This window comes from Colobus angolensis, unplaced genomic scaffold, assembly GCF_000951035.1.
Source record: "Colobus angolensis palliatus isolate OR3802 unplaced genomic scaffold, Cang.pa_1.0 Scaffold256, whole genome shotgun sequence".
In the NCBI taxonomy this organism is placed as follows: Eukaryota; Metazoa; Chordata; class Mammalia; order Primates; family Cercopithecidae; genus Colobus; species Colobus angolensis.
In genome coordinates, this window is record NW_012115777.1 from 5,332,003 (window position 1) to 5,345,007 (window position 13,005).

Here is a 13,005-nt window from a genome sequence, read left to right on the forward strand (position 1 = left end):
AGAAAAAAGCAAACACACAAATAGAAAAAAAGGGATGGGGGTACTAAAGATATAAATAGCTTGTCTACCAAAAAAAGAAATAAAATAAATAACATAAACATATAAAAAGACACTTCATGAATATGATGCAAATTCAAACAATAAATAACATTTCTGTACTTTCATATTGGCTAAGGTTAAAATGATAACTGCTAGGAAGGGTATGGAGAAATGTGCACCTTGCACTGTACTGGGAGTATAGACCCTCAGACTTTATGGAGGTGAGTCTGGAAATATGATTCAAAATGTAAACTACATGTCCTTTGATCAGGTAATTCAGCTTCTTGGAATTTATCCAAAGATTTAATTGGATAAATGTCTAAGATGTATATATAAGAATGTTTATTGCAGTGTTGTTCATGATTTAAAAAAAATGGAAATAATCTTCATGTCTACCAATAGAGAATAGGTGAATAAATTATGGTATCTCCGTACATATAAGTAACATAGTTATTGGAAAGATTAGGTAGATTTAAATATACTGACATTCAAGAATGTCCATTATGTAAGTGAAGCTGGGTCACAGCACCTTGTGTTGAGAATGATTTCATCTAAAAACAAAATTACTCCCTCATTCTTTGTTGTGTTTTAGTTTTTTAAAATAAGCTTATACTGTTGGGGCTGGGGGAAACGTAAATATTCATTTTGGAGAGAGAAAAGTTTCAGATACCATTAGATTATTTCATGCTTTTTCAAGCCTCAATAAATTAGATAATTCACACGTAGTCTTGGATTAAGGAAATTGCTACTAAGGCTAAATAAGTAATATCTGAGAGCTATATAATATAAAATATGAACATTATATTGGCAGCTGTAATTATTAAGATTGGATCCATGGTCCTTCCAGCCTCTCATTCTTACCTACACTTCAAGTGATCACTTGTGGGCGAATGCCACGTGATTTCAACAGGTCACATATGTATGCTCATTATATTCTTATTTTCAAAATTTGTCATATAAATTTTCCTTGAGTTCGTTCAGATTTTTGAACTAGTTTTTTCTCTTGGGAGTAGTACACATTTAATTCTCTCTAGTACTAAACTAATGTTCACCATTCTTATAATTTTAAGTATCCAGCATTTGGTAAAGAAGTCTTTGTTTTCTTTATCCTTATTTTTAGTGAATGTCCAGTTTCTAATTGAAAATTCTGCCATGAAAATAATCTCTTTAACATCTTCACTCCCTAATCAAAACAGAAATCCTTCATAACCTTCAGTTTTAGCTCTCCTTCCCTTTGATTTGTCCAGCTCCATTATATTTATTTTGAAATATGGTGACCAGTTTTGCAAAATTATTATTATTATTATTATTTTGAGACGGAGTCTTGCTCTGTTACCCAGGCTGGAGTGCAGTGGCTGGATCTCAGCTCACTGCAAGCTCCGCCTCCCGGGTTTATGCCATTCTCCTGCCTCAGCCTCCCGAGTATCTGGGACTACAGGCGCCAGCCACCTCGCCCGGCTAGTTTTTTGTGTTTTTTAGTAGAGACGGGGTTTCACCGTGTTAACCAGGATGGTCTTGATCTCCTGACCTCGTGATCCGCCCGTCTCGGCCTCCCAAAGTGCTGGGATTACAGACTTGAGCCACTGCGCCCGGCCTGCAAAATTATTTTAACTATAGATGCCCAATGATTTTGTAAGGACAAGATACTGTTTCTGAACAGTTCCCAGTAGCCAGTGGCCTGCCCATAGTTTTTGTGTCTGCGTGTAGTATATAAAATAATGCAGTTAACTTTTTATAGCACTTTTCATTTTATAAAGAGATTTTCATGGTCTTTAATACTAATCTATGTATAAAATCCTTTATGCAATTTTTTACCTACTTTCATAGCTGAAGGAGCAATAGCTTAGAGAAGATGTGAGATAAAGTAGTTTGCCCAAGCCCATAGCACAAATACGTGAAGTTCTTTGGCTGTCCATAGATTGAAGACTCCCAAGTCTGTCTCTAGCCTGGACTTCTGTCATGAGCACCAGACATGTATGTATATCAAGCTGCCTGCAGGTCATACCCACCAGGACAACCCGTGAGTATAGGGAATTCAACATGCCCAGTATCACTCGTCTTTTCAACTTTGCTCTCCCCTTTGTACTCATCCCCTGTCAGTAAACTCTGTTATTTAAAAAAAATTGAAATGTATTCACATAGCATACAATTCACCCTTTTCAAGTGTATATGGTTTTTAGTATATTCACACGGGTTGTGCAGTCATTACTACTAATTCCAGAATGTTACAATCACCCCAAAAGAAGTCCCACATCCATTAGCAGTCACTACCCAATCCCTTCTCCCACCAGCCTCTAAAAACCACTAATTTTTCTGTCTCTGTGGGTTTGCCTACTCTGATTATTTCATATAAAGAGAATCATACGGTACATGGCCTTTTGTGTCTGGCTTCGTCCACCATAGGATGATGTTTTCAGGTTTCATCTATGTTTTTGCTTTTTGATCATTCCTTTTTCTGGTTGAATAATAACTCTGTTATATGGATATACCTTATTTTGTATATCTGTTCATTTGATGGGCATTTGAGTGATTTCCTCTTTTTGGCTATTTTGAATAATGCCACTATAAACATTTATGTACCCATTTTTGTGTGACCGTATATTTTCAGTTCTTTCGGGTGTATATCTAAGGTGGAATTGCTGGGTTATATGGTAGCTCTGTCTTTGACTTTTTGAGGAACTGCCAAGTTGTTTTCCACAGTGATTGTACTACTTACATTCCTACCAACAATTTTACCCAAGTATTTCTCCAATCTGTTTAATCTCCTCGATCCATACTGCTGTTGCTGCCTTAGTTCAAGTTTTGTCATTTCTTGTAATAATTCCTAGATCGTCTCCCAGTCTCTGCTCCCCTCCTTCCCTCCCCCCTTCTTCTCTCTAGTTCCTCCCATTTTTAACATTTATAGAAGTCAAAAGTCTAGTGCAGAAAGCAGAAACCACACTAGATATTTCAGCATGGAGAACTAATTAGGTGTTGGAAGACTGAAAGGCAAAAAAACACTGAAGTAACACAGTAACATCAAGAATGGCCACTACTCCTAAGATTCAGGGAATGCTGGGAAGATTTGGGGGTTATTAGAACTGGAATCTCAGAGGAGGGGCCCGTTGTCGCTGAGGCTTAATCCCTGCCTTTGGATGCTACTGGTGCATCTGAGTGGGTACGACGAGGCAGTGTCTGGGAAGGGCCAAAAAATTTTGTCCCTTTCTATAATTTGTCATAAAAATGCTAATAGTGAATCTGATCTCCTTTCCTATTTTAAAAACCTTTTGGTGATTTTGTATAGGATAAAATTTAAAACTCCTTAATATGATACGCATAAACTGGCCTTTGCTTGATTGTCCAGTTTCACTTCTTGGTGCTTATTCTAAGGCCTCTAAGCCAGGGATCCCCAAACCGCGGGCTGTGGACTGGTACCCACCTGTGGCCTGTGAGGAACTGGGCTGCACAGCCGGAAGGAGGGGTGAGCATTACTTGCCTTAGCTCCTGTCAGTTTGGTGGCATTAGAGTCTCACAGGAGCATGAACCCTGTTGTGAACTGCCCGTGCAAGGAACTAGGTTGCATACTCGTTAGAGAATCTAACGCCTGATAGTCTGAGGTGAGACAGCTTCATCCCGAAAACACTCCGACTCTGTCCCTGGAAAAATTGTCTTCCACGAAACCGGTCCCTGGTGCCAGAAAAGTTGGGGACCGCTGTTCTAAGCTAAAGTTATATGGAGCTCCTTGGTTCTGTGTCCTCAACATGTTGTTCTATGTATTTTACTTTCTCTTTGCTCGTTTCTGCTTGGAATGTCCCTCCCCTCCCGTCTTTCTTAATTCATACAAGTTGATCTCTCCTGTGTGCCACCATTGTACTTCATCTTGCATATGATGTTACATTCATTTTATTTTAATTATTTATTTATGTTCATGTCTCTTCCACTCACCTTAGTTGCTTGAGGTGAGAAACTATATAATGTGTGACACAGAATGTGACACCTGGATTTTCAATAAGTGTTTCTATGATACAAGGGAGACTGATGTGGGTAGGTGGGAATGAACTCATCAACCTCTGTTTACATACCCTGAATTCCCTGTTTCTTCCCTGTTATAATTCTGACTGTCTACAACAGTCTTTGATGGCTTATAAACTAAAAGTGTGGAACACATCATTCTATAATGGATTTAAATAACCTTTCAGAAGAGTAACGTAAAGTACTTGAGCATTAGTTGAGTAAAAGTTTTTCATCTTTTGCTACAGGTGTTATTAAGCAGTATGTGAAAAGTTCTTACAATACTTAATACAACAACAAAACTTACAATTTCAAAAGGAAATCACCAAGTAATACATTATTGACATTTTCAGCAGTTCTAGTCATACTGAGAAGAGCATCTCATGGAATTGGCAGCGTGAAGGTGGAGATCAAATGGGATGATGTTTGTAATATGCTTATGACAGTATCTGGCATATAAGTAAGGGCTCAGTAAATGTTGACTGCTGTAATTGCTATTAATAGTAATATGATTACCTTTAGTAAAAGTTATTAGTTTCTTTAGGTTTTTCATTTACTACAATATAGTAAACAAAATCTATACTTGGAATGTATATATTGTTTTGTTTTGATACATGGAATATGTCTTTCGGTGTCAGGGTCACTGCCTGAGTTGGAAAACCCATACTCAAGTTGAGTATGTTAAAAGGTGAACACACTGAATAATTTTATTATTAATTATAATAGAAAAATGACAAACTTGATGTTCTGGTTAATGAGGTTATCGTATCTTGAATGAGTTAGCTTTTAAATTCCTCAAAATAAAGGCATTTAGTAAACCAGGAAACAGTTCATTAATATGCAAATCAGTGTAAAAGAAGATTAAAATTCCACTTGGGAAAGGACACACATTGGCAATAAATATGAAGATAAGAAAAAGAAACCTATATAACATTATTACTCCTCAAAGAAATTGGTATGAAAGCAATAAAAATCTGTAGCTTTTCAAACCAACAGAAATTTAAAGTAAAAATACAAAATCCATTTTAAGTAATGATAAAATGGGTACACTCTTAGTGCTTTATAGAAAAGTGGTATAATGAACTTCATTTGTGTACCAACCAGCTCTGTCGTATCTTAACATTTAGCTACATTTGGTTTAGCTCTTTTTTTTCCAAGATAGAAAAGTTAATACTGTTGAAGATTCCTGCATTCTCTTCCCTAGTCTTACTCTCTTCCCTCCCATAAGTGTATTAAAATCTCTGTGTGTATTGGTTTGATTGTATTTTTACATAAAACTTTACATGTTATATACAATTTAATTGAAGTTAAGATTTATTAAATTATTCTTAATATATGTTGTAATTTAAAAATTAACAGCTTCATTGTCTTGGTAAAATTTATAGTATCTTAAACCTGTGCTTGTTTTCCTAAGATAAGAGCACATTGCCACGTAGATTTTAAAACAAATTGTTGAGAGATTAAAAAATCCACCTTTGCAAACTATTACATTGAAAGTGGGGCATTTGAGTGTTCATTTCAAATATGTAGTATCTTCAGAATATTTGAGAAGGATTTGTATTATATAATTGAAAAATCTGTTAAATTGTGTTTATGTTAACTGTTTAATTGTAATAAAAATTTCCATTTATTTTTTAGTATCTACATATATTTACATTGAATGGATTCATTCACTTATTTAAGAGGCAGTACTGATTACCTATAGTGTTCAAGACTGTTAGGTAGAGGGTGTGTAGTGGTGAGTAAAACAGGCGTTGAGTCCTACCATCATGGTGTTTAAAGCCTAGTAGGGGATATAGACTTGAACAATTTCACGAGTAAATACATAATTACAAATTATAATACATGCTCTGAAGGAAACATAGGAGGTACCAGGGAAGGAGGAATGCTTTGCATTTTTATTTTTGAGACTGAAGAGTGCTATTGGAGGACTTTGAGCAAGTGAATGACATGATCTAACCTTCATTCATTCATTCATTTATTCCTGGCTCAAGCGATCCTCCCACCTGAGACTTCCCAAGTAGCTGGGACTACAAGTAGGCACCACCACACCTGACTAATTGTTTTTTGTATTTTTTGTATTTTTGATGGGATTTTACCATGTTGGCCAGGCTGGTCTTGAACTCCTGACCTCAGGTGATCTACCCGCCTCGGCCTCCCAGAGTGTTGGGATTATAGGCATGAGCCATGGTGCCTGGCCCTAACCTACATTTATAAACTATCATGGTGCCTGGCCCTAACCTACATTTATAAACTATCGTGGTACCTGGCCCTAACCTACATTTATAAACTATCAGTTGCTGCTGTGGAGAATATATTGTAAGATTAACAGCAGGGATACCTGCTAGGAGGCAATTGCTGCAGATTGCCTGAGACAAAATAGTTATGGACTAGGGGGATGGTGGTGGTAGGTGGTTGGATGTGGGATATATTTTGAAGATAGGTAAATGGTGCAAGATTGTGGGTCAGTTTTAAATGCTTAGGTAAATTTTCTTTGTAAGACATTTTAGGATGCCATGTTAAGAATCGCTTTATAACTGTCATTTAATAAAAAAACACATATTTTCTTAGCATAATTTCCCATAGCGGCATTACTGTGTCAAAGGCTATGAACATTTGAATGACTTTAGATAAATACTGTAATTGCTTTCCAAGAATATTGTGCTTATTTATTATATCACCAGAAATGTTTGAATTCTGTCTACAATTCAGTCTTGCCAATATAGTACATTTCATTTAGAAAATTTTTTTATTACGTAGATGGAAAAAATAATATTTTAGCTGGGAGTGAGGGGACTATGGGGAATAACTTTCCTTCATTTAATATTTTATTGTGAGTTATTTAAGTTACTTTATTTTATCCTAGTTTCCTAAGGCTACAAATTAGTAACTTTGGTAACTTATGTACACCTAATTTAAAAGTTTACTTTTTTGAAAGGCTGGAAATACTAATTAAAAACGTAATACCTTCATCCTTGTCTTTGCTCCATTATTAAATAGTTTCATTATAGAATCTCCGTGTTTTAAAATCATTTGGGTTTTCATAACCAGTACTTCCTCAGAGTGGTAAATTTAAAAATATATATAAAGAGAATGAATAATATGTGTTGAGAATACTTCAAATATGTGAAGAGTTATTAACTTACAGGAGGACTTGGCAAACTGTTCTATAAAGGGCCATATGGGTGTTTGTCACATAGTCTTGGGCTTTTGTTTTTTTAAACAGCTATTTATTCCTAGCTAGTGGGCAATACAAAAACAGTGGGCAAGGTTTGACCTGTGGGCAGTAGCTTGCTGAACCCTTATTTAGACTCTGATTTTTTTGAAAGAGTCTACATTGATGCATAGTTTTTTTCTCCCTCCAAGTACAGTTGACCCTTGAACAACATGCGTTTGAATGACATGGGTCCACTTACACAGTTTTTTTCCCAACCAAATGCAGATATGGAGGGCTGACTTTTCATATACCTAGATGTTCCTGGGCCAGCTGTAGGACTGGAGGCTGAGGGGTCTTGGAACCAGTGCCCTGTGTATACCAGGGGATGACTATTTCTTATGGCCTGACCTGAAGTTGGAACAGAATCTTTATTAATATATAATTTTTGTTGCATTCGTTTGCTCTTTATATTTATCAGTTCTTTTTAGATCATATTTCATTTAACACTTTTTCTTCTCTAGTTTTTACCAAGTTGCACTGAAAATAGCTCAGTGACTAATTGCACTTCTAAGAATAAGTACCCTAGTTAAAATTAACTCTAAAATACTGAGTTTTTAACCTAAACCTTTTATTTCTAATCAACAGTATTGTTTATGAGTAGTTTGTAGATTACTTTGAAACTGAATGTGTCTCAGAACATTGATATCGATATTTTTAAGGTCTGGTAGGGAAAAGATAATAGGAGTGAGATATATCAGTGAATAGGGGACTGCTTTCCCAGTTTCTCGGTCCCACTGGTTTAATCACCATGGAAGCATCTTATGAAATATGTGCATAAACTGCTAATATCCCACATTACAGGTTGACTATTCTTTATCTGAAATTCTTCGGACCCAGAAGTATTTTTGGATTTTGGTTTTTCAGAGTAGGGATACTTGGCCTACCTTGGTAAGTAAAGAATGTGAGGTGACAGGCTGGGCGCGATGGTTCACGCCGCGAATCCCAGCACTTTGGGAGGCCGAGGCGGATCACCTGAGGTCAGGAGTTCAAGACCAGCCTGGCCAACATGGTGAAACCTCAACTGTACTAAAAATACAAAAATTAGCTGGGCACAGTAGCACGTGCCTGTCGTCCCAGCTACTTGGGAGGCTGAGGCAGGATAATTGCTTGAACCCGGGAGGCGGAGGTTGCAGTAAGCCGAGATCGTGTCACTGTACTCCAGCCTAGACAACAGAGCAAGACTCCATCTCAAAAAAAAAAAAAAAAAAAAGAATGTAAGGTGGCAGCAATAGGTAGGAAAAGTCTTTGGTCAGCTTTACATGCTCTGTAGCCATGCCTGGGTCATAATGGGTTGACTCTAAGACTCTGTACTTTGCTCCCACCTCCTCCTTTTTCATTACTCTTTAGAATGAACAAACAACAACAGAAAAAGGATACATTAATACTATAGCCCACATATGGAACATGCCAGGCTGGAGTGCAGGTTTTTAATTTATGATCTGTAAGAGTTCTTTCAAGTATTTAATTAAGAGAATAGGCTAAAATAAGTAAATGTCAACTGAATGCTGAAATCTCTACTAAAGATCCTCTTATTTAGAAAATAAATAGCCATCCTTTTTTTCTGACTGGTGAGATAATTAATTTTTATTGTAGACAGTTTGGAAAATACCATATGCTTTAAAAGATAAGCACAAAATTATAGTCTAATATGGTAGGTTTTCACACTTTAAAAAATTGAAAACCAAAGAAAAACACATTTAACATAGCATCTAGTACAAAGAAAAGAGATAAGCAAGAGATAAATGTCTTTTTTTTCTTTGATAGAGTTTTGCTCTTATTGCCCAGGCTGGAGTGCAATGGCGCAATCTCAGCTCACCGCAACCTCCACCTCCCGGGTTCGAGTGATTCTCCTGCCTCAGCCTCCCGAGTAGTTGGGATTATAGGCATGCACCACCAGACCCGGCTAATTTTGTATATTTAGTAGAGATGGGGTTTCTCCATGTTGGTCAGACTGGTCTCGAACTCCTGACCTCAGGTGATCTGCCCACCTTGGCCTCCAAAAGTGCTGGGATTACAAGTGTGAGCCATTGCACCCGGCCAAGATAAATGTCTTTTAAATTATCTCCATTAAAGACATAACCTTTATAATATTTTGATGTATATATTAACCAGTTTTTAAACACATAATACATTTGTATAAATACGGATTATTGTGATCATGCTGCACTTACATCTTTATGTTCTCCTTATACTGTAAACATTTTGAAATACTTTACTAACAACATTTGTAATGACCATTCTTTCTTTCTCTTTTTTTCCCTCTGATAGAATAGTCTACAGAGTAATTCATGAACTAAAGATACTTTAGAGGCTGGGCACAGTGGCTCATGCCAGTAATCCCAGCACTTTGGGAGGCCAAGGCGTGTGGATCATGAGGTCAGGAGTTAGAGACCAGCCTGACCAACATGGTGAAACCCCGTTTCTACTTAAAAAAAAATACAAAAATTAGCTGGACATGGTGGCATGCGCCTAGAATCCCAGCTACTCAAGAGGCTGAGGCAGGAGAATTGCTTGAACCCAGGAGGCAGAGGTTGTAGTGAGCCGAGATCGCGCCTCTGCATTCCAGCCTGGGCAACAGAGCGAGACTCCATCTCAAAACAACAACAACAACAACGACAAAAGATACATTAATACTATAGCCCACATGTGGAACATTAAGAGAATAATTGTTTTTATGTTTATGCTTTATACCTGTTGTTAGCCCTACCTCTTATTTCATGGCTTCACATTGTAACATCCCTTTACCATATTTTTTGAGGACTGTTTTGGCAGAATGTGTGAAATCTTACGTAGAAGTATTAGCCAAAAGTCGGAAGAAAATCAGATTTCAAGATTCTGTTAAAGTTACCCACTCCCTTCTTTTACTCAATCTTATAGTTACAGTTCTCTCTTTCTCTTTTTAGAAAAGAAAAAAAGACGTCCCTCAGGATTTGCAGATGAAATAGTATTGCTCTTTAGAGATATCCATCTGGCTGTTAGATTCATTTTTCCAGTTTTCAGAGGTGGATGAGGGCATTAGAATCTTGAGTGCTGACCATTTCCTTATGTGTGCCTTTGACAATAAATAAAATAGATGCATGACAATTATTTATAAGTTGATTGATTTTTCTTGTCATTTAAATCATCTTCAATAATAGAGTTGGTAGAGCTATCCCCTTTTTGAAATTATTTTCTTTTGTCAATAACTTTTTGTTACCAATATGTACACTGGCATTGTTGACTCTCCATATAATACCTTAAAAACATTTTTTCTTGTGGTAAGATATACATAACATAAAATTTACTATGGTAGTTTGTTTGTTTTGTTTTTTGAGATGGAGTTTCACTCTGTTGCCAGGCTGGAGTGCAGTAGAGCAATCTCTTACTGCAGCCTCCACCTCCTGGGTTCAAGTAATTCCCCTGCCTCAGCCTCCTGAGTAGCTGGGACCACAGGCACATGCCACCACGCCAGGCCTATTTTTTGTATTTTAGTAGAGACGGGGTTTCACCATGTTGGCCAGGATGGTCTTGATCTCCTGACCTCGTGATCCGCCCGCTTCGGCCTCCCAAAGGGTTGGGATTGCAAGTGTGAGCCACTGCGCCCGGCCCATGGTAGTTATTTTTAAGTGTTCAATTCAGTGACCTTAAGTGTGTTCATAACGTTGTGCAACCATCACCATGTTGTCTAACCATTAGCACCATCTGTTTTGAGAACTTTTTTTATCATCCCAAACTAGAATTCTGTACCTGTTAAATAGTCCCCAGTAATCCTCCCTCCTCCAGTCCTTGGTAATCTCTAGTCTACTTTTCATCTTTTTATTTGCCTGTTTTAGGTTCCTCATATAAGTGGAATTATGTGGTATTTGTCCTTTTGTGTCTGACTTATTTCATTTAGTGTAACATTTTCAAGTTTCATCTGTGTTGTAGCATGTACATACAGGTTGAAGCATCCGTTACCCAAAATGCTTGTGACCAGAAGTGGTTTGGATTTCAGATTTTTTTTTTTGTTTGATTTTGGAATATTTGTAGATACTTAACTGGTTTAGCATCCCTAATCCAAAAATCCAAAATCAGATGGAGCCCAGTGGCTCATGCTTGTAGTCCCACCATTTTGGGTGGCCAAGGCACGAGGATCGCTTGAGCCCAGGAGTTCAACACCAGCCTGAGCAACATAAGACCCTATCTCTCCAAAAAAAAAAAAAGATGAAAGAAAAAAAAAATCCAAAATCAAATGCTCCAGTGAGTATTTCCTTTTAGCATCATGTCAGGCTCTAAAAGTTACAGATTTTGGAGCATTTTGGATTTCAGATTTTTGGATTAACTTGTATTAATACTCAACCTATATGAAATTTTATTCCTTTTTATGGCTGACTAATGTTCCACTGTATGTATATACTACATTTTGTTTATCCATTCATCCGTTAACAGACACATAAGTTATTTCTACATTTTGTGTATTATAAATAGTGCTGCTGCAAACATCGGTGTACAGGTATCTGTTTGAGTGCCCCGTTTTCAGTTCTGTTGGTTATATACCTACGAATGGAATTACTCATCATATGGTAATTCTGTGTTTGACTTTTTGAGGAACTACCACTGTTTTCCACAATGGCATCACCATTTTACATTCCCACCAGCAATGCACAAAGATTTCAGCGTCTGTATCCTTGCTAATACTTATTTTCCGTTTTTTGAGTGTTTTTGTTTTGTTTTTTAATAATAGCCAATCCTAATGGGTATGTGGTAGCATCTCATGGTTTTGATTTTATTTTCCTGACGATTGATGATGATGAGCAGCTTTTCAGGTGCTTAGTGGCCATTTGTCCATCATCTTTGGAGCATTGTCTTTTCAAGTCCTATGCCCGTTTTTAAATTGGATTTTTTGTTGTTGTTGAGTTGTGTATAACACCTTTTTTAAAGTAAAAGGTGCACTGTAATAATCCAGACTGTGTTTCTCCCTTCTCAGGATTCCTACAGGAAGCAAGTAGTAATTGATGGAGAAACCTGTCTCTTGGATATTCTCGACACAGCAGGTCAAGAGGAGTACAGTGCAATGAGGGACCAATACATGAGGACTGGGGAGGGCTTTCTTTGTGTATTTGCCATAAATAATACTAAATCATTTGAAGATATTCACCATTATAGGTGGGTTTAAATTGAATATAACAAGTTGACATTAAGGAGTAATTATAGTTTTTATTTATTGAGTCTTTGCTAATGCCATGCATATAATATCTAATAAAAATATTAAAATAATTTTTGTGAGGTAGGTAATATCACTGCTTTATAAATGAAGTTCCTGGGGGATTAGAGCAGTGGAGTAGCTTACTCCAGACTGCATCAGTAGTGGTATGCTGGGATTCAAACCTAGGCCTGTTTGACTCCACAACCTTCTATACTCCTGACTCTTCTACACTGGAAAAGCAAGACTTTAAACTTTTTAGATACATCATTAAAAAGGAAAACCGGGGGGAGGGGGATTGCATTGGGAATTATACCTGATGTAAATGACGAGTTGATGGGTGCTGACGAGTTGATGGGTGCAGCACACCAACATGGCACAGGTATACATATGTAACAAACCTGCATGTTATGCACATGTACCCTAGAACTTAAAGTATAATAATAATAAAAATAAAAAATAAAAAAAAAAAGATTGTAGGGTAGGAAGGAATATTTTAAGCCTGCACACAAAGGAAGAAACCACAAAGAAAATGTTAAATTATTTGATCATATAGCGATTACCACTTTTATTCATCAAAAAATCATAAAATAAAAAT

At 36.9% G+C, this 13,005-nt stretch overlaps 1 protein-coding gene across 2 annotated transcripts in view; it reads left to right on the forward strand.

Annotated features, from left to right (window-relative positions):
• The window catches only part of KRAS (Kirsten rat sarcoma viral oncogene homolog), a 42,858-nt gene that overhangs the window by 6,954 nt on the left and 22,899 nt on the right, over positions 1-13,005 (forward strand). For both annotated transcript variants that reach the window (XM_011946996.1, XM_011946997.1), the window contains exon 2: positions 12,192-12,370. In XM_011946996.1, coding sequence (XP_011802386.1) covers positions 12,192-12,370 — 179 coding nt within the window. The remainder of the gene's footprint in view (positions 1-12,191; positions 12,371-13,005) is intronic.